This window comes from Melanerpes formicivorus, unplaced genomic scaffold (assembly GCF_026170545.1).
Source record: "Melanerpes formicivorus ecotype bairdi unplaced genomic scaffold, bMelFor1.0.p_v2 SCAF_6, whole genome shotgun sequence".
Taxonomy (NCBI): domain Eukaryota; kingdom Metazoa; phylum Chordata; class Aves; order Piciformes; family Picidae; genus Melanerpes; species Melanerpes formicivorus.
In genome coordinates, this window is record NW_027142358.1 from 22,516,627 (window position 1) to 22,539,488 (window position 22,862).

The 22,862-nt window shown below is 40.0% G+C and overlaps 1 protein-coding gene across 20 annotated transcripts in view; it reads right to left on the minus strand.

Moving 5' to 3' along the window:
• ANK3 (ankyrin 3) overlaps positions 1–22,862 on the minus strand; it is a 385,651-nt gene that overhangs the window by 37,208 nt on the left and 325,581 nt on the right. For 16 of the 20 annotated variants that reach the window (XM_068140068.1, XM_068140070.1, XM_068140076.1 and 13 more), the window contains 10 exons: positions 20,711–20,935; positions 17,434–17,588; positions 10,902–11,113; positions 9,330–9,537; positions 8,114–8,210; positions 6,497–6,725; positions 5,790–5,915; positions 4,918–5,040; positions 4,407–4,433; positions 2,656–2,737 (listed from right to left, as the gene is read on the minus strand). In XM_068140068.1, the coding sequence (XP_067996169.1) occupies positions 2,656–2,737; positions 4,407–4,433; positions 4,918–5,040; positions 5,790–5,915; positions 6,497–6,725; positions 8,114–8,210; positions 9,330–9,537; positions 10,902–11,113; positions 17,434–17,588; positions 20,711–20,935 (1,484 nt within the window). The remainder of the gene's footprint in view (positions 1–2,655; positions 2,738–4,406; positions 4,434–4,917; positions 5,041–5,789; positions 5,916–6,496; positions 6,726–8,113; positions 8,211–9,329; positions 9,538–10,901; positions 11,114–17,433; positions 17,589–20,710; positions 20,936–22,862) is intronic. The other 4 variants (XM_068140077.1, XM_068140086.1, XM_068140085.1 and 1 more) reach the window with 1 other exon arrangement.

The window sequence follows — 22,862 nt, forward strand, 5'->3', positions numbered from 1 at the left end:
TTCTCTAATTTCAAACCATTGCTCCTCATACTATCACTCCAGGCCTTTGTAAACAGTCCCTCTGCAGCCTTCTTGTGGGCCCCCCTCAGGTACTGGAAGGCTGCTATTAGGTCTTCCCACAGCCTTCTTTTCTCCATGCTGGACAATCCCAACTCCCTTAGGCTGTCCTCCTATGAAAGGTGTTCCATCTCCCTGATAATTTTCATGTCCCGCCTCTGGACCCTCTCCATCTAGCCACAAAATAACCTGTTCACCGATTTGTGTTTGGAAATGTCCTTACAGCATCCCCACTGTTCTGTGATGAGCTGGTCTATCACAACTGCCTAGTGAAGCCAGCTCTTTCTCCTGTTAAATCATGGATCCAGAGGTTGTCAAGATGCTTTCTCTGTGCTACTTATTGCAGCTGAGAAGAAAATCCAGTTTAAAGAAAACTGAGTCATTTAGCAGTGTGTGCAGCTATGACATAACTCCAACAGCAGGGAAACTGACAATTTTAATATTTTGAAATAGCAAAGAAATCCCCACAACCATGTGAAACTTTAGAGTGGGACAGTGTTCTAAAGAGTGGTTTTCTTTTATTTAATGGCCCTTTCTGGCTACTGGAAACTTTTGGCTTTAAGAGTTTCCATCACTCTATCCAAGATTTTATCAGAAAACAGACTGGTTACTACCTTCCTTCCTTGCAGCTGGTAACTGAAAGTGTTGAGTGAACCCATACAAGTGGACCCTGGTCAGCCTTGCTTCTTTTCAGTTGTGAGCAAACAGCCATGGCTGAACAGGTTTAACCCACTGTAGCACTCCTCTTCTGAGATGACCTCACTGCTGGGAAGAGCTGAGGGGCTTTTTGGTCCTTTCCCTTGAGTAAGGGGAAGGACTGTGAGGCTGGGAAATATCCCATCTGCCTTTTTCTCTTCTTCACTGGCACAGGCAGTTGTGCAGAGGAAAAAAAATCTGTATGCATATGCACACATGAGTTTGCGTGAGTAAAATAGACAACTTCTGCTGCTACCAAAACTACAGAAGCTGTGCCATCAGGTTCACTGGAAACAGGTCGAGGTTCATCACTCATATCCAACCACTGGAGCAAACACCTAGCAATGTAAACCTGCCACAGCAGCATTGCTGGCTCTGTATTGGGCAGTGTGTGCTGTCTGAAAGAGCTACATCTCAAAGATCATCCTCCCCTCACACCAACATGGTACAGGTGGTAGTGGCAGATGCTGACTATGTACCAGGTGTGCAGAGGAGGTGGTCCTCAGGCTGATGGCCAAACTCCCTACGTTCTTTCCTGGCAGAGTCATTTTTGCATAGGCTTTTTGGGTAGCTCAGAATCTAAGGAGCAATCACTGCCAAAAGGGATAGAATAGTTGAAAAACGGTCCGGAACTTCCATTGTGTTAACTGTCTGGTGGTGGGTTTTTTGTTTGTTTGTTTTTGTTGGGTTTTGGGGCTTTTTCTGAGTGCAGCTGAAGTGTGTTTAGGTTTTTTTGCACTCCAGCTTTTTACAAATGAGACTTAATGGACCTTTGGTGAATATGATTACTTTTGGTGAATATGACTACTTTTTCTTTTCTCTCTTTTTTTTCCCCCCAGTGAAAACCTAATTGTAAACAACAAACACAGTCAGCAAACTCCTATCAAGCAACTTCCTTTTCCCTCTCAGTTCCCATCAAACCTTTGACGATACCTTAACAGTCCATTTAGATGTCTCAGCAGATCTGATAGCTTCTTCAGATGTTATATGTTTGAAGTCTTCTTCCAGTTCTGAGAAGTGTAATGTATTCTGGAGCACATCTGATCCAAAGAAGCCACAGATCTTATAGGGTAAATAACAGCAGCCATCCAGTAGAAAATCCCAAGACCTGATGAAGTTTGTCTATGGATTTCATGGAATTATATCAAAGGGTCTGTTGCAGGGTAGCAACTAAGAGGTTATGAGGGGAAATAGAATGGCAAGAAAATGCCTGGGAAAGGAGTAAAAAAAGCAGCCAACCTCAGACAAGAGAGGGAGGGAGGAAAAAGCTAAACCAAGCACATTGTTGTATTTAACAGGAAAGGAAAGGAAAGAAATACCATAGGTCTAGTCAAGGGGAACATAAGTTTAAGAGAAAGCAATGTGTGGTGTCAGGGAATAAAAGGCATCTGCAGGGAACAGAAGAAAAAGGGAAGAGGAGGAGAAAGAAGAAGGAAAATAAAAAAATATGAGAGAATCCATTTTGGCTAAGCATCCAAGTGTTCAATTGTGCATCTGAATTGCATTCTTCAGCCTTGCTGGACTTGCATGACATTCCCTACTACAGCAGCTCTCTCTAATCTTTCAAAGGAAAAAGGAATGGACTCCTTCTGAATGTAATTTGCAATCCTCCTACTCTGGAACTACACAACATTTTTAAAAATAGTTCTATTTTAGCTAACCCATCACATGCCAGTCAGAATTCTTCAAGCTCTCACAACACAAGAGTTCCCAGACCATCCAAGAGTTTTGGTTTAGATAGGCAGGGTTGGTTTGTTTTTTTTTTCTGGGGATGTTTTGGTTTGGTTCTTTTTCTTTTTCTTTTTTTCAGAGTGACACCAAATACAACGTTTATAGAAAAAATGTCTCTTCTTATGAAAAGTCATGTCTGTACGGTTTAGTACTTTGGTAAGAGCAACTCACTCATTCCAGGCTCAGTCAGATAGCTGTAGCGCTTACGTAAAGCAAGGGAGACAAAGTTCTGGCGTCGGTCAGCTTTTTCCGTCTGCAACAAAACATGATGCTGGTTAGTGCCTTGAGCATCCCTAATCCCCCATGTGAACAGAAAATCGTCCAACGTCAGCGTCACACATCCCCACGAGGGAGAATGGGTGTTTCCGTTCAACTGCAGGAAGGCAAGCTGAAGCCAAATTTGGGCAAGCAGGCAGGGAATGGACGGAGCTGGTCTCCATTCCTGTCTGCCGTGTAATGAGTGTCAGGCACTGCAGAGCAGGGAACATGGCTACTGGAGGTGGTAGAATCCTGCTGTGAATGACTACTTTTCTGGAGTAAGCAGGGATGGAACTGCAATCCTAAGAACTGACCCCATGGGTTCATTCCTGCTCATGTCTCTGCTCATGAGGTAGAAGAGCTTAAAGTATCTTGAGACTCTATTATCCCTTTATCACTTAATAAACTGCTTCACACTGCTAGAAATGGCATAATATTATTCATTCTTAGTAAAATACACCACCTTTGGCTAGAAACAGGAGATCAACACAAAAGACCACAGATACAGACATAAAACATTCATAAGAGTACAACTTATACCAATCATTTCTCCCTTCGTTAATTTGTACTGAAAGCACATACACCACAATGTACATTGGCTTTAAAGTGAATACATTAAGGACAAAAAAGGCATGGGAGGGGATTTTTTTAAATAGGCATAAAATGCAAAGATGCAGATTAGAAAGCAGACTATCACTGTTAACTAATCATTGCATTGTAAGTTACTGCATTCAGTTGCATAGCTGCTAGTGTGGTGTCTTAAACATTAAAAGTCCTTCAGAGATCAGATTCATTACGTGGCTAAAAAAATGGTTTGTTTAGAAAGAAAACTATTGTGATAGCTATATAATAGCTCACTGGGAACAAATCCTGGGGAGACAAAGTGATGTGGTTGCCATTATTATTTTTTAACTTGTAAGGGGTGTTTTGGTTTGGGGCTTTTATTATTTTGATCAGTAGGTGGCTACTGCTACCAGAAAGAGGAGAGAGATTTGCTGCTACTTAAAGGGAATATATGTGTATAGTTACTCTTATAAGGTGATCTCATTTATTATCACCTCTAATGAGTAAAACCCACTCAATTTCCTCACAACCTAAAGTAGCACTTCCCAGAAAACAGTGGATTTTTAAGTTGCAAGTATCTGAGGTTCATTTGAAAATAGATTTGTACACAATATTCAGAAATTCCTTTTAGCTCTTTCGCTTTTTCAGAAGAATCCAGTTTATGGTCAGAAGTAAAATAGTATAGTCCACTACTGCTGCCTTAGCAACGCTTTGTTCCTTCTCAGAGACAAGTTTCCACAGCACTGGCAGTATTAGTTCAAGAGGTAAAATCATATTGACTATATTCTTCTTGATTTTGCCACAAATGGACCTGGTCTGAATTTTATAATTATACTCTTTTTCAGGAGGAGGTGAGTTAAATTTTAGACTGCTATTATTAAATAGTCAGTTTAATTTCATAATATATAATTATTTTTTTCATATTTGTGCAATTCTATCGTTTTGCAAGAGACTATCAGATGGTGAGGATATGGTTATTCTGTAGGTATTATTTCAGTGCCATAGTTAAAAATAGTCATTCATTTTTTTTTTTCTAGAACATACTACTTTTCTTCACTAAATCTGAAGGAAATAAAAACAGAAGACAGTGTTTATATTACCTCATCATCTTGATCTGACTCTGTTTCCTTTTGGTCCAAAGATGCATTGCAGAGACAAGGAATATTATAATGGACAGCAGGGAAAAGAATATCAGGATATGAAAAGGACCAAATTGGGAGCACAAAATGCAAGCTGAATTATAAGCAAAGGAAATCCAAAATGTCAACATAAAAGCAAAGAAAAAAAAAAACCTCTTACATCCAATGCAAATCAACACGTGACATTACGGAAAGCTTAAACCTATGGCTTGCAGGCTGAAGCATGAGCTGTAAACAGAATCATAAAAATTATAGGAACTTGACACCACAGTAGCAAGAGACTTTAAAAGCGTTCTACACATAAGAAACCAATAGAACATAAATTTTAAAAGCCTTTATCATATTCCAGAGCATTCTCATTACTGGTATTTGACAGTGTTTCTTTATCACTAGCAGGAAAAAAAATTAAAAAGTCAAGGAGCAAAAATAAAACCAACCCTAAGGAAAAACATTTACTTTTCCAAACAAATACCTTCTTGTGTGCAGGCAGAGTGATATTCAAGTTGCAAACAGCTGTTTGTGGCAGTCCTTTTGTAGTCTTTGGTTCTTTCAAAAACGACAATCGACCACATGGTTCCTGGCTGGTGTCTCTTACCTAGAAAAGACATTTTAGTAAGTGTAGTATTATGTAGTAATTCAGATACCTAGAGAGGGTTTCTGGAGCATTTATTTGTGTTTCTTTCCACAAGAAGCTATCTAATAGGTAAAGACCAATGTTACTGAGCTGGAGCTCAGCCTGAGGTGCAGAAGGAGAAAAGGCCTTACTATGAAAAAGTTAGATCAGCCTGAACCTGGTAAATATATGCAAGACAAGATTTTGACTGAGTCCAATCAGACAGTTTCATACTAGGATATTCCTGAGATTTTTTACTCATCTTCATTTTCTTCTGCCATGCTTTGAACTTCTGTTCACCAAAATGCTTAAAAAGTTATTTGGCAGGGCAGCTACGAAAGGGCTAAGGAAAGTGAGTGTCCATTCATGGTAATTTAGAGATGAACAGTCTGTGCACACATTTTAGACGCTGTTCTGCTGTGTAATATGTTATTGAATGTATCTCTTTTGCTTAGTTCCTGCAAAATAGTGATCTACTAGTAATACTCTGGAGGTCTAATTTGAGATATGGTTTTAATAAAAGGCTGTGAATCCATATCATGGATATTTTGCTCCCTGTGCTGCCAGCAGCTCTTTTGTGGCTTCTTGCAGAGCACCCTCTCCATGTTATTCATGTGATAAACAATGACACTTAAATTCTCAGGGCAAGTCAGTCCTATGGGGCTGGAAAGGTGCTATCACTAGGGGAAGGAAAAAAATCAGCAGAATGATGTGGCTTGTTTTGCTTTTACCTTGATAGAGAATGGCAGTCTATTTTCTTTGAAAGCATAAAAATTAAAAACAAGTTGCTGTCCTCCTTTAGTCAAAGGAGCCAGATTTCCATAGCAATCAACGTAAATAGGTTTTCCTTCCAGAACCTATCAAAACAATAAATAAAAGTCGGTAAAACCTCTTTTCATAGCAGATCCATGTGCAAAAATATATCATGATTACCCCCATCATAGTTCCTGAGTTTAGCACAAGTGCCCACTCAGATTAAGTTCCACAATAAATTAGAAAACCATTGCATTACAGCAAGGTATTATGAGTGCAGGTAGTCTAGGAAACCAAGAGCTACAGGAGTAGTTCTTCTGGAGTAAGAACATAGAGATTTCCTTCAAGAAACAGTGTATTGGTGACTGCTCACTATAAACCAGCCCTTAGGACTGTGTGTCTGCAAGGCCAATGAGAAGGAATTCCAGCCATCTGCAAAGCCCAAACGGGGGTACTTGGCAGCAGTACAGACAAACCCCACTGCAGACTAGCCTGAGGCATCCATGGTCCTTAAGCTCTTCCTGCTCCATCCTTTTCTGGCCTCCTTCCAAGAAGATTTTTGATACAGCCTTGCTGTGAACCTTTATTTAACTAGGTTTATAGTGGCTTTTGCAGGACCTGTTGCCACTTGGAAAACTTATTGTTCATTTGCAAGGAGGAAGCTGGCTGTGAGTGAGAAATATACCTCAATGTCTTTGCTTCTTGCAACCTCTTCAAAGTTCTCTTGTTGCTCCAAAGTTTTGTCCACTTTGTCATCAGTCATGCAGAAGCAACGCAAATTGGATTCCACAGGGTCATTCATTTTGGCAAATATCACAAACTTTGCCATATAAGGAACACATATTAATTCTCTATAAAGCTGTGTTGCCAGTCCAACAGTCTCTAGTACCTGATGGCAGTCTGCGAGCCAAAATCTGAGTGGGAAAAAGGGAGCCATTAGATGAACTTTCAATTATGCTCAAGCATTGCTTTAAAGAGAAATCATGTCCTGTAATCCTCTGTCATTTTGCATGTGTACCATCCTTGTAGACTTCTCAAAGCTGTAACTTTCCTTCTAATTTCAGTGGAGCTTTGACGATCCAAAATTGGGAACACATGGTAACATACACAAATTGATGCATTTATTTGATGCTTCTCACACTGATATCTCATAAAACTATCTATTTTAAGCTTCACTTAAAGTCAAAGTGGGGAAACTGCATTTCTTGTGACCACAAACCATGTATATTGTAACATGCTAATGCTTCACTGTACATTTGATTTGCTAAAGCAATCTGCTTTATAAAACACACATACAGCAAAATCACATCTCTCATATAGGTTGAAACCAAATATGCCCACAGTGAAGTTTGCCAAAGAGAAACTGTATTTTTCTCATCTCATGATTAAGAATGACAATTTTGAAACAAATTATAAATACTTCAATTTGTAGTATACAGGAGACTTTCCCACAATATTTCAGCCCTAATCTATTTGGTTCTTTCAGAAATTTTCATCCTTTATCAAGCTTTCTATTGGTGTGAATGTTGTGTACAGAATGATAAACTTTTTCCCTGGCACACCATGAATTTTAACTAGAAGAGGCTGAGGGAGCTGGGATTGTTTAGCCTGGAGAAGAGGAGGCTCAGGGGTGACCTCATTGCTCTCTACAACTACCTGAAAGGTGGTTGTAGCCAGGAAGGGGTTGGTCTCTTCTCCCAGGCAACCAGCACCAGAACAAGGGGACACAGTCCCAAGCTGTGCCAGGGGAAGTTTAGGCTTGAGGTGAGGAGAAAGTTCTTCACCAAGAGATTAATTCGTCATTGGAATGGGCTGCCCAGGGAGGTGGTGGAGTTGCCGTCCCTGGAGGTGTTCAAGAGGAGATTGGATGTGGCACTTGGTGCCATGGTCTAGTCATGAGGTCTGTGGTGACAGGTTGGACTCGATGATCTTTGAGGTCTCTTCCAACCTTTGTGATACTGTGATCATCAACTTTTAAAACAAATGTGTTTTTATGACACACACACCACACACGCCCCCAGATAAACTTCCTTTCTGTTGTTGTTTGCAAAAAAATCCCCAAATCACTGCACAGCACCACAGCCTCTGAAGAAACAGCATGTTTGGCAGCAGAAAAGGCCAGGACAAAGCCCTAGATGTGTGGGATGCCGATACCTACAGACAAAGAAGCATCTAACTCATTACTGTTTCATCACTCTTGCAAAAGACTTACAGAAAGCCAAAGAGCAACCCTACAAGTATGCCCTCTGTTAATCAAGGGAACCTGTTCCCTAGGTGTACTTGGCAAGCTCTGTTTCCATACCTGGCTGAAACATTGGTTGTGAATGAGACACAGTCATTTGAAAACGTCAGCGGAGTGGTGCCTGTGATATCTTCCCACTGCGCAGGTGAAGTACCTCCTACACAAATACAAAACATGGGAGACTTTCTTTCAAACACCAGGCATATACAGACTACATAAGAACAACTCTATCTTAAGTTGTTTTGATTCACACATAAAAGAAAGAATCTAGACAATAGACATGTCCAACAGTTAAGCTATATGTTATATATTCCCCTGTAGAGAAGTGATTTGTGTCCCTGTACCTGGCCCTGACGAGGCCACAGCTTGAGTACTGTGTGCAGTTCTGGGCACCACAGGACAGGAAAGACATTGAGGTCCTGGAGTGTCTCCCAAGAAGTACAGTGAGGCTGGTGAGGGCTTTGGAGGGCATGGCATAGGAGGAATGGATGGTGGAGATAGGGTTGTTTAGTCTGGAGAGGAGAAGACTAAGGGGAGATCTTACTGCTCTCTACAACTACCTGAAAGGAGATTGGAGTAAGGCTGGTGTTGGCCTCTTCTCCCAGGTGAACAGGGACAGGATGAAATTAAATGGGTTTAAGTTGTTCCAGGAGAGATTTATATTGGACATTAGGAAAAACTTCTTTACTGAGGCATTGGAACAGGCTGCCCAGGGAGGTGGTGGAGTTGCCATCCCTGTCCCTGTTGGTGTTCAAAAAGCTGTAGATATGGCACTTCAGGATATGATTTAGTGGTTATGGTAGTTGGGTTACGCTTGGACTCAATGATCTAAAAGGTTATTTCCAGCCTTAGTGATTCTATGATTACTCTATATGGTACACACCAGAAAACAATGCTGACATAAGCAAAGTACATGCCTACAAATTAACAGAAAGTCCACCTCCAAGACCAGCTAGCACAGAATTATTTCTGCAAACCACTTTTACTGACAACAATGCTTAATAGCCAAGGCTAAAAGTCTTCATGCTGACTAAATATAACATGGCATTTAATATCTATTGGCAGTGTTCTTTTACAGTGGCATGAGACCAGATTCAAAGCTTGGGGAACCAGCAGGAGACTTTCAAATGACCTCAGCTGGATTTAGTCAGGAGAACTGATCTGAACTCTGCTGAACCAAACATATCAATGTTTCCTTGCAGGAAAGCATGAGTTGTACAGCGGTGAGAGTGAGTGCAGAGGTACTGCTGTCACAAAGAGCATGATATTCTCTAACCTGTAATGCTACATAAAAGTCGAAGGCTGGGCGTCGTGTCTCCCTTGTACCCATTGGTTACACCTTCTCCCGACGGAGGTGGCACAGGAATTGTCATGGTTATTGGCTTATGAAATTTTCTTCTTCTGGGCTCCACAGTGACAATGGGGCTGAAAGTAGCTTTGTTTCCAAGGATTTTTTTGACAATCTCCTCTGGAACGGGTTGAGCCTGTCAACATGGGGAAAGTATTTAAACTAGAGCTACAAACTGGTGATAGACATGCAGAACTGTTTTCCAAAAGATAATTCAATTTTCCTTTTATTTTCCTGTAGATTTTTTTTCCCATGGCAGCCTACTAACTCTTGAGGGTGATTATTAGTATAAGTCATGCTTAGTATTTTTTCTCAACAGTCTACTTATGATTTCCTTATAGCTAACTTGTAGAGTGAAACTATAAATCTCAGAAGGTTGCCTGCAGTATTTGCTAAGAGTTCTTCGAGTGTGTTTGGGTTTGATTTACAGTGATGTGTGATATTAAATACACATGGGAAGAAACACTGGAGAATTTTTGTTAGTTTTGTCATGTAAGGCTTGAACTAAAACATGATGATACCTTATTGGAAATGGTATTTTCATCTCTTTGCCTTTCTATTTTTAAGTTTCAAGACTGTTTCAATCACACTGATCTGTGGCTCATGGCATTATTTGAGCTGCACAGTGTATTGATATGCATAGACATGCAGCTAAATTGCAGTCTCAGCAGTCACACACTGCATATGGAGACATCATGCTGCCCTCATCCTAGAGAGCTCTGGAAAAGCAGACATATAACCATTTCCTCAAGGTTAATCATCTTTAGATATGAAATGTCATTAACAGAGAAGTTCAAATACAGATTCCAAACACTGGAATCCAAACTAGTATCCCTGTCTCATGAACCCATCAGACTTGTCAAGTTATTAAGTAATTTTAAGTGATAACAGAATGCAAAATAATAGATACCTCCTATGGAATATCTCTCCACTTTCTGTGCAGTGTAAGGTGACTTTAAGCTAGTTGGTTTACCCAGATTCCATTCACAGATAGAAACACCAATGGTGACTGCCCTAAGCTACAACAGATGTATATGGGAGGTCTTTTCACCCAGCAACAGCTGGCAAGCAGCTGCATGAAATCCTTACTAAACACATTCCTATGGCAAAGGACAGCCCAGTGACACCAATCACAAGCTGCTACTTTGCCGCAGGAGACTGGGATCTCACAGTGGCTGAGCTGACAGCCACAGCCAACAGGAAGATGACTGACAATTATCATTGTGGTGGTTCCAGGTCTTTGCTTTTCTCTCCATTTTTCAGATGCTAAGCAATACTGAAGGTGATGATAAAAAGGGAGCTGGGCTTTTGCCACAGGAAGGACTGTGCATCGCTTGCACCAAGGTGGCACTGAGAGGCAGAGACACACATCAATGTCAATACTATCCACTCTGCAACTCACTACTAAGGAGCAGCAGACTCTTTAGCTGCAAGCCTCATACACTGAGACCAGCTAGAACTTGTAGATATTGTTGGATATGAACACAAGGGCACATTTACCTGGAGTCCCACACGGATTCTTTTGGTAAGAGCACCCTCAGGGAAGGAGGCCTGGACTCGTGGCACTGTGGTGCTGCTCAGCACACCACCCTCTGGGCCAATTTGGTTACTCTCCTGCTTGATTCGTGAAACCACTGCAAAGTACTGAGGGAAATCCTTTGTGACAATCCTGCAGATGCGCTTCTTCTCTAGCTCCTCAGCACTGTCCAGCTCTGGGAGGAGAAGACAGTTAAAACATTCAGCCATTACTCTGCCTAGGTTCAGGTCAGACATCTGTGAGTACAAAGTTTTGAATATGCTTTAAAATGCTTGAGAAATGGTTTGGGGGTTTTATTTACTGTAAGAGAAAAATAAACCAATTCAGTGCTATTCATTATCAAGCTTTGGTTTGCTCTTTGAACTTTTGCATGAATCTTGACAATGAGGGCCAACAGCACTAGACACACAGATGCCATGACACCTAGGCACTAGGGAACAACAGTTTGTATAGCAGCAGCTGCCACAGGATGGCAGGTTTGTCACACAGCATGGAAGTTCAAGGAAGTCTGGGGGACACAGTCAAGCTGCTTTCTCCAGATCTGTATCTGGAGGACCACAAGTGCACTGATATTCCTGTGCACAACTTCAAAAGATGTGTATTTCCAGCCTCTTCTCTCACATAGCTCCAACATTCAGAAAACCACAGGAAATCACAGTCACTTCATGAACTATCTAACTTCGCATCACACGTTCAGTCCAGAGTGCACCCAACTAAGGCACTTGAGAAAGTTATTGCCCAGAATGATACCCATATAATCCTGACCAGACACTGAGCTCTCCAGTTAACTGTGGGTGTGACAGAGCTTGGCCTACCAGCTCTGCCAATGAATTCATAGCAAGGATCTCTTTCCACATCAGGCTTTCAGCCATTCAGGTATCTGCCCTGAAACAACTGCATTATGCTCCTCGGTTCCTAGTGAAACTTGATGCATCCTCAAAGACAAGTGGAACTAAAACAGGTCATCAAAATTGGTGCTCCCAGCCGCATTCTCAGCTTGTAGGGTCATCCAGGGCTCAGACAGGTGCAAAGACTATCTATCCATATTAATTCATTGATAATGTAGATGACCATGACATGTATGCACAGATTAAAACTGTGATGTCACAAATATAACTAATTATGCAACTATGTGCACTACTGAAATCTCTGTGATACAAACACTATTCACAAATGGAGAGAATTATATAACTGGAATACATTTCTCCAGGCATTTCTTGTACTCAGTCTTTGTAGTCATTGTAACCAAGTTTCATTCCACAAGTTTCCATGATTATTTCCCTCCTTAAAAAGGGCACTACATTCCTAAAGAAATTTTGTTTCTTGAAGGATGATGTTTCTATCAGATGAAACAAGAGAAAGCAGGAAGACCAGAAACAGTACCAAGACAAAAGACACTTGTAAAATCCTTTACTTTATGTGACTGAAAACCTTTTCCTCCTCTGAATATGTAAGCTCAAGTACAGTTCCAAGAGAATTAGAATGTAGAATTGGTAAAATATCAATTTTCCATTATAAAACCTTCAGCAGGTAATTCAAGTTAATTGCATGGTGCTGTTGTGGACCATATATACCTACTACAAGAGGATAATTTCATATCATAATGTCAGCTTCTGTTTACTTTGACTCAGAGATTGATATCTGAAACCCTCTAATGAATGAGGTATTCTGCCTGCAGCCTCTGGAAGCAATGGCTTGTGCAGGAGACAAACTGGATTCTTAAACTCCCAGGCAGGTATAATCCTATGCATTTTCCTATTTGTTGCTAGAGCTTAAACCACTGCAAACTGTTCATAGAGATGAAGGATAATTAACATTCTCCTGAAGCAGAAAATTAGTGGTTTATATAAGAACATTTCAAACTTCTCTCAGTGTGCCTGGCAGGCACTCTCCTCTAGAGGAGGAAGAAGATGTGAAGATTAGAGTGGCAGAACAAGAGGCAGGTATGGGGAGATTGTTTGGATAATACATATGTAAGCTCCTACATGAAGTTGCCCTCTAACAGAGAAAAAAAAAGTTTCATAAGTCATGAGAAAGGTATTGTGACTACTTTGCTTATGTATGCTTTGCCCCGCCACCCACATGTATGGTACAATTACCTTAAGGTAAGCTGATAGGAGTGATGGAGGGGAGTTGAGATGGAAGCAGGAAAGGCAGGAGGAAGGGCAGGAGGAAAGGCAGGAGGAAAGGAAGATCACTCCTCCTCCCCCTCTAGTCCATACTGCCACATGGACATTATGTTAAGGTTTCTGGACAGGAGAATAGAAACCTAGCCACATCCTAAAGGTCAGAGAGGGACCTCACATGGTGCAGCTCAGGTCAAGGAAAGCACTCACATCAGTTTTGTTAAGTGAGAGGCAGTTGTGGATCAAATTAATCCTAAATCTAATACCTTTCCTTTATTTTTTCAGATAAAGTAATGCAGAGCTAGTATCCTCTGACTGGAAATAGAATAAGAGAAGTCACAGAACATCTGGATATTTCATGAGCTTCAAGGTGTCTTTGTATAATCTGGTATCTTATTTCCCTCTCCAGGGTCTTAGAGTTCTGCTAGCAATGATAAAGCAAATCTCACCTCTACTTAGCAGGTTAAACAGCTCTCTGAGTTTTGCAATCCTCCTTCAGTACTAGCTAAGGCAGAGCTGACCTTGCCACTGTGCAGAGCCTGGAAGGTGGGACAAGCATAGGATATGTTTCTCCCATACAGAGATGTGCCAGTTAAGAAATTGTTGCATTAAAAGCAGGCAGAGCACCCAGGAGGCAGCTCTCACATGGTAAAAACTATAGGAAGATGGAGGTAGAAAAAGCACATGGGATGGAGAAGCTGAAGGTAATGAGACTTGTCTTACAAATGCTGGTAAGGATCTCTCTCAGCTTCAGTATTTCATGTAGGAAACAAGACATGCACAGTGCCACAAGCAGGTCTCATTCTCAAATAAGTCAATGTCATATTTGTGGTCTTGTTTGTTTTTGTACAGTCTCTTATCTTGCCATTCACAATGTGAAGTTTTAGCAACAATGTGAAGTTTTAGCAACTCCAACTTTTTTAGGCAAGGTGGCAAAATCACAGCAGAGGCTTATGGTGGTATTTTAAACTTCAAGCATAAACAAGGTCACATTTTGGTTTGATCTGTAGATTCAAAGTAGTTATGTAAAAACTCTTGCTTCACATCTGAAACCACACTGTGCAGCTGCAAGCATATTGTAGCCACAAATATTTACATTTCTTGGCTCATTCATTAGTTTGCAAATGCCTGTCAAAAGATTTGCTAGCCCAGCGTGTCCATTTATGCCCACACTTCGTCTCCAGATACTTGTAAGGGGTGCAGGAAAGTAAAATGCAAATGTCATTAAACAGAGCCTGGCTGAAAGCGTAACTGATTTGCCAATTACAAGAGAGACAGCTTCTTCCTAAAAAACCTCACCCTGTATATATATAGAGAGAGAGTTTTGTTGTGCCTTTTTCTTTCCCTCTACTTGATTCAAGTCTAAATAAAAGTAAAATGGCTGAGAGTTGTGAACTACTACCCTTGTGCTTTGAACCAAACTTCTCCTCTTCCTAAAAATACCAAATTCCCTGTACTTCCTCAGCCCTACATTTAAGTACAGCACCATCTTTAGAATAAAAACTATTTAAACAGGAACCTGACAGCACCAAAGAAAAACTGACTTTTTACACCATGGCTCACTGTTCTTTCATGATAATAAAAGCAAACTTCTGCTATATTTAATTCTGCATTTAGCACCCGGAAGTGCTGTCTCCTGCTCTGGATTATTTTGAGTCTGAGACCAGGTTTTCCAGCAGATGGTGCTGCTTCCAGTGAAGAACAGGCAGGTTGTCAGCAGTCCCCGCGGAGGGCGAGGAGGAAAGACGTCCTTCCTCTCATGCCTGCAAGCTAAGGGGAAGAACAAAACAGGAAAAACAAACCATAGAAGCAAACTGTGTCTTTAAAATTTCAGCATATTAAAGAATTGGGAATAAAAGTCTGCTTGCTCCATCACTACAGAAATAGGAAAGAATTAGTGAATCACAGCAGATCTAACACAAGAGGGGGCAATTACTTAAACCAGAAATCTGGGCACTTTTGCATCATCTTGCGGCATTTAAGGATGTGTGCAGATGAATTTTCTTGCAAAGACACACTAAACTTCCAGAAGTGACTACCACATGGCTGCTTTTTATTTCAACTAAGGATAGCTCCTGCCTCCAGGGTTCATACCTGGAATAACACTTCTTCCGAAGTTACGGTTTCTGAGATGCAAGATAATTCTTCAGAGCCAAGCCTAACTGCAGTATTTTGTAACAAATCAGTAGCAGTTCACATGAAAACGAAATAAAACAAAATTAAAATAATAAACACAACCCCCAGCCCACTCTTAATCCTACAAATATGCAATTTGATGTCACTGCTTGAAAGATCTTTTACACAGAAAAGGTGTGATTTAACTGGAGTATAATATGTCAAGATCTTTGTACTACTTTAATGCAAGGGAGATGGTGAGGTTGTTTTGTTTTGTTTTCCTAACTAGAGAAGTATTAAGCTAAAATGAATGGAACGGAAAAAAAATCAACGCAAAGCTCTGGGCATGTCTGCAGTGTTCTCACTGCTTTCTCTCTTGTAAATGAATAGGCAAAAGGCTTTCTTGTGGCTTGGGTTCTAAGGCACAGTGTCCATCACACTTCCTGTGATTTGCTGGCTTACCTACACCTGCTAATCTCAAACAGCAGTTCCCCAGAAAGCAAGAATGACCTGAAATCTTCACCATATCAGAAAGTTGTACTCTGGATCCAAATTGTGAAGCTTATTATTTTAGGCTCAAAGTACTTCGGGCTTCATGTCTACCTCTCTCAAAGTGTTCACTTATTCAGCTCTTCTCTGTAAAAATTTGAATTGATCTATATGGTACCTCTGAAAGGCTCTTTCATAAGTGATGAAAGTATGAGAACTTTAAAACAGTGATTTTGTGCCCAGACTTCTTGTTCCAAAATTCAACTAAGCTCCGCTTGGAAAGAATCTGAAGCAACTATGCAAGTTGTTGAACAGTTCTGACTACCTCACTATTGACAACACACTGATGGTTAACCCAAATGCCAAATCATTACTTCCTAATCTCACGTTAGTGTGCAGAAGGAGGGGAGTGATGTTGAGATTTTAATTCCAGAAAGGCTGCAACTACTGTCCTCAATACTGAACCAATTGTTCCCCAAGTCATATTATCCAGGACTATGCATGTTCCACTGCTTTTAAGTATCCATCTGTGATGAGGTTTATTGTATTTTTCCAAGTCTACTGACCCAACATTTGCAATGTTTCTGCTCTACTGCTTCATTGGCTCTATATTTATTTTTAAATAAATACATAACAAGATCTTTGCCATTGCTCTGTTTTTACAAGCTCATGTGTAGTTCAAGTACTTCAAAGTGAAAATACTAGACAAGACCATTCTGCTCTTTCTATTCCCAGATGACCAGGAAATCAGTAAAAATGCTAAAACTCAGACATCCAGGGAGTCCCTCACAACAGCACTACTCTCCTTTCCATATTCTCAAAGCATGTCTTTTGCTGAGCCTGCCCTCTTCAAACAAGGAGAGACCAAGATCAAAGGCAGAGCCTGCTCACAGATAACTCTTATAGCTGCCATTCACAGCCTGATCATCTGCTTGAAATGTTTTTGCTGATAATGAAAGAACTTTCCTGCAGCTTGTATCCCACCACACTGTGACTTTCTGCAGAAGGTTATCCATAGAAAACCCTGTGGATAAACACATAAAGGAAATGAAAATCCAAACTATGAGCTATTCCTTTCATGCTCAGATGCAAAGAGTTCAAGCAAGGGTTTATTAACACAAGTATTGAAAAATATTTGCTAGGAAAAGCAAGCAGTGGTGCCAAGGAATCACTGCAAACCCAGCCTGGCTCTGCCAGCAATGCATCCACTGGGACCATCTGTCTCAGGAACTGTGTACATCTGAGTCCTCTCACCTTGAGGGACTCTCACATAAACAGCAACACTGAAGCAAAACAAGGGAGCCAAACTTCCCAGGAAGGCAGGTTGTGTACTTGTGGGAGGCAACCACTAATAAAATAATTTCAAAGAACGGTCTAAGGGCTGCATCTATAGGAAAGTCTAATATGACTGATATTTAAACTTCATTATTGGTTTGGAATGACCTTCACATGGCCCTGCCTGAGCAGCAGAAACACGCTTACCTCCAGCTGGGATGTTATTCTCAACTTTATGCTGTAAAGCAACTGTGTAACTTTGCTTAAACTTGGCAAAATTTCAGACCAAAACTTACCATTCATTTTAGGATGTCTCCAGGCCACTGCAAACAATTTCTCTTTACACTCTTTCCATTAGTTTAATATGCAACACACACTGTATTCTCCAAAGTCACCTATCTGCTGCACTGCTTCACTTGAACTTGCTTTAGTCTGTTGTTAGCAAGTCTGAACAAATGAAGACTTTATAAAGCTTTGAGAAAATGTTTACCTTCATCCATGCCATTCAGTATTTCGGTTAAGTCTTCATGTTTGCTGTCATACTGGTGCTCCTTCCATGTTTCACCATTCTCACTCCGAAGCACGATTAGTTCTCTTTCTTTTCCTCGCATTGATCCAAAATGAGGGATTTCCACTATGACAGGGCTAGAGAAAAAAGAATCATATCATTTATATGCCTTTATCTCCTCACTGCCCTTAATTTTCTATGGGTATTTAGTCCTCAAGAAAAGTGCAGTAATTTTAAGTAGTTACCATTGTCACAGTAAAAATGTTTTTAAAATTGCCAAAGCTGCACAATCCTTTATCATTCAAACTTTCATTAATAGATAACTTGAAAATATTAATATAGAGCTCATTTTAAATGTGAATCTTCTGAAACAGCTTGCTACATGAAAAAAAAACCAAAACCAAAACAACAACAACAACAAAAAAAAACCAGTGGCAACTTTTGCTATGGAGAGTTCTCCCTGCTTATTTATCCCATGATGTAGGTGATCCAACCTGCCTCCAATGTACATAATTCTACTGACTTTTAACTGACATTAGCATTAGTCAAAGTTGGGATTTGGCTCAAGGGACTTAAAGGGGCAAAGTCAATTCAGAAACAGTTCAGTTATGTGGATGCATGCAAAAGCTATTGAGTGCAGCAGGAACTGTATGTCCATGTAGGTTTGACATTCCAAACTAAGTGCTAAACTTTTCGAGGCTCTTCCTGGCTCCCTGTTGATGCAACTCTGTGAAACACTACAGGCTGATTCTCATTAGCTTCACTTGCTGGTTCTCATGTGCAAAATCACATCTGCTAAATCTGCACTGAAAACATCAATGGGGAATGTTTAGATCCTTTCAGAATGGATTTCTCAGAGGTAAGCAACATCACAACCACACTCATATTAGTTACTGTCAAACATATTAGGGGGAAGGAAAGGGAATGAGAAGGTGGTTAATAATGCACCTAGGTCACCAGACAATGTACCTTCAACAGAAGACTACAAGTGCATTACTGAACAGTTACTGTGAACAACCAACAGAGACCACCATTCACTTCGTGTGCCATTCCTTAACAAAACAGACACTTTTGCCAAACACTTCACAGGCAGGATATGCATTTTAAAGTACACTAAGGCAAACCGACTGAAATCACAAAGTAAGTGAACAGTTATGGATTATGCAACTTTAAGACATTTAAATAGGCAGTATCATTATTTTCCTACAGAGATTGTAAAGGATTTAATTGCTTTATAATAACTCATTTGAAGGTAGCCTCACATGATGGGGTAAGTATGCAGCATTGTGGTACTGTATGGTACTGTATACCTGCAAGGTGCTGGATACATTAACCAATCAGTTCCTTGAGCGCAGAAACCACAACAGCTACCATGAGGGAAAAACATAAACTAGTTTGAAGTCCAGTTTTCACATTAAATAGCATGGGAGAAGAGTTAGATAGGAATTTCCCCCCATGAAAATAGAATAAGACAATTAGTACCAATTTTAGATGCTTTTAAGAACACCCAGGCTCTTATTCTAAATCTGGAGTTCTTTAACAGAAATAAGACTGTAGCTGCTGTCTCCCATTGTGCACAGTACATAAACAACAAAAATTCAAATACATTGCTTAAGATATTTACTCTCCAGATCAAAAAGAGTACAAACTGGAAACTAACGCTATAATACAATCTTTGCAGGCTAATATTTCAGATACTGTCTCTGTAAATATTTAGAAACCACACACTTTTGTGCATGACATTTAACAGGAATACTCAGTGAGAAGGTATTGAACAGGTTTGGAACACCAAACACTAATGTTTTGAAAACCTAATGCAGCAAATTTCACAGAATGTTTTGAAAACAACAGTCAAAAATATACAGAAATATTCTGACATTTTTAGACTCAACACTGCTATTGGGTAGCACACGTGGATTTATGACTTGATCTTAACAGCATGTCTCTTGCAGGTTGAAAAAATTATTATTTCTCCAACCTTGTGGGATGAAGTCATTCACTCAATGACATTTCTTTTTTTCCTAAATAATCTTTCATAAATAATAGACTACTGCATGATTACATTTTAGAAATAGACTCACTCAAGGCCTGTAAATACCTTCTCTACCACAGGGTTGAACTTAAAGGACTGTCACTGTGTATTAAAATGTATTTGATGCAGTTGAAACACTTCAAATTTAAAAAAAGCACGGAAGTTATGAAAGCAGAATGCTGGCAGTGAATTTTACATGCCTATAAGCACAAGGTAGTAGCAGAGCTCTATTAATTCAAGCCACTATGATTTTCTTTCAGTGACATAAATCAGCTGAAAGCTTTAGAAAACTTAAAAAAAAAAAAAAAAAAAAAAGAATAAATAAAATGGGAATAACAAATAAATAAATAAATAAATCAGAAACAAAAGAAGAACTGTAGACATTCTGTATCTTTTCCGTACATATCCTACCCAATAAATTTTGTTCCTTGTGGACCAAGCTGCAGGATTCGGCTAACCATGCTCTCACCCTCGTTTAGAGGGGGAGGAGTGTTAGGAAGATGCAGTTTACTGAATAACATCCATGCAGCAGGAAGAGAAACGAGAAGGGGAAATTAGGAACAAGCTGTCATTCCCGACAGAACCATCAGTTTACACTGGGGTACCACTCATGGTAATGAACAAAATTTATAATTAGGAAAAAAAAAGCCACATCATAGTGGATTGTTTCCTCTATTTTAAGATTAAAAAAGTCAGTTCCTAGTATTTGTGCTACTTGATGCTATACAAATGTTCTGCCACTGCTCTCAGTGACCTTGCTCCATGAGATGGAGACAAGCAGCACACAGCTACTCCAGCATATGCAGTGACATAGAGAACAGAGCTTTATATGTGGGTCTGGTGGATGACTTTTGGACACTTTTCTGTGACAGTGATGTTTCTCCAATACTCTACAAGCAAGAGGGTCAGAATTTGTTCTGGATAATAGGTATATGACTCCTCCTGACTTCAAATGTTGCAAAAGCAAATGGGGGCAGGACTTGGGCTTTTCTTGGCCTTCCTTACCTTTGGTTCCACCCTGTAGTCATCACAAAAGCAAAACTGCCCTTAAAATACAAGGCTGCTTTGTGGAAGAAACAGTTGATTGGTGGTTTTTTGACATTTCAAATTGAGTAGCCTGTCTTACATGCTCAAATGAGGTAAAGTCAGTGTTACTTAGATCCACAGGATAAAGGAAATGAAAGAGGAAACATGAGTGTAAAGAATGAAATTCATAGAAAAACTCACCCTAAAAATTGTGCCCCTGCTGGCCCCATTTCTACAAGTCTGCTTGCTAATCCTTCTCCTTCGACCATGGGTGGTGGGCTGGCCAGTTTGTGCCTCTTCACCAAGCGGCAGGTGATGCGAGTTGGTGCAGTACACTTGCGTGGTGGGATGATTATTCTCATTCCATGATGACGACTACCTCTCATCGAACCCCCACGTGCATCAACCATAAAACTAACCAGGAAACTGTAGGAAAAAGGAAGAATGTCAATGAAAATGGTCACAAAACAAGTTGATCAGAAAACAATCAACTTCCAGTGTCTTTAAAACATTATTTAAAAAGTCCTTCTGATCCCAGCTAAACTAAAAAGAACATAAAGATTCTTTTAAAACTTATACTTACATGTTAACTATTGGTTATCAAAAGCAGGAATTGCTAAAGGTCTAGCAACATCATGGTGCTACTGAGTAATTTGGATTAAAAGAGGACACAAGTAGTGTATTAGTACTGGTTTATTAGGATTTACAAACATGCCTCTGTTACTTTTAGGTCTACCGTGAGCAATGAGCCTCATATGCAGAAAGGAACTAGACAGTGCAGAAAAAGAAGAGTAAAAAATGCTTATTGTTTTGGGGATTTCAGTTTTCAAAACCTCCTCACAGGGTCATTTACAAACACTCATGGTGGCTGGCAGAGTGAGTACTGGCATCATGGGTGACAGTTCAGGCTACCAAGGGCTTCCACTGATGGGGAATGACTGAGAAAGTCAAATATATAACTTTCTTTAGGCTGCTGGCCCACTGGAGGAAATCATGCCACTGCTCCTCTCTGAAGAGGACATTCATTAGCAAAAAGTGGCATTAAAGGAAAATCACATTTTCCAGTGCAATTCCAAAGCATGATTTTCAATGTAATAACAGAACCATAAGCAATTACATTTGTAAATCATGAGAGGTATATTTTAAAATAAACTTGATTTTAATAGCAAGGGAATAATGAATGTTAGCAAGAATAATCATTAATAGCCATGGCTTATTTCATCTATGAAATGCTGAGAAGCTGCATATGTGAAGTATTACTGTCTTTAACAGAGCAGTGAGAAGGAAGTGAAGTCTCCTCCCAGAACCAAAACCAAACTTCAGGCTGTTTCAAAATTTTGCAGCCAAATTATTTCTGATTTACAGGAATCAAAACATACAGATTCCTGCAAGACTAGAATGCTACGGGGGCTCTTCTCTGGTGCTCAAAAATGTCTTCCTTCTTCCATTGTACCATAAGCTGCTGAGAGAGAATAGCTTCAGGTAGAAGATGCAGTAACAGGCCTGTATCAAGATGAACATCAATTACCAACTCATTCTTGATGGCAATACATTTTTTGTTTGCACCTTCTTCATGATATGCAGATGCTGGCATAGTTGGCACACCTGTTGTATCATTTCATTGTTTTCAAGCTGCTGCCAAAAGTTTCATATCTTAAAAACTAGACCTTCACATGATTAACAGGTACATCCATTGAATTTCCTGGCTCTTACCCTTAGTTCAAGGGTAATCCAAGTGAGGCACAAAGATTCTTTAGAAAAGCTCCCAAGTGCTCTGAAGGATGAATGGGAATTTGTGTAAGTGCTACATTTGCTTTGCAGACCAGCAAGACACCAAAAGTAACAGCTGATGTGTACTGGCCAGGCCTATACACAAGCTGCATTCAGAAGTCCACCCAACGTGAGTGGGAAAATTCTGCACAAAAGTAGGAGTGTAAGCAAACTTTGGTATTTAGAGGTCTGCAGAAGACAGGCAGATAGGGACACGAGCTCTAAATATATAAAGCAGGACAGAAAGATTATCCAGCTAAATTTTAGATAAAGAAATTGCTACTCTGAATTTCCTCCAAGCAAATTAAAATCCATCAGTAAAGATGGGGAGGTGAAACAGATTTCCAAGCTGACCCTAGCCCCAGTTTACAATTTCTTATGCCTGAAACATTTTATAACACTGAAGTATGGGATAAAATTCACAATATTTCATGCAAGTAAATTGCATCCACATTTCTCACCTAGATAAAAACACTGTACACTACTGAACAAAAATCCAAATGTTGCTCCTAGGGTATCCCACTTCATCGTAAGAACCGGTTTAGTGGGTCAGGATCTTTGCTGAATGGCTAACCAAATGCTT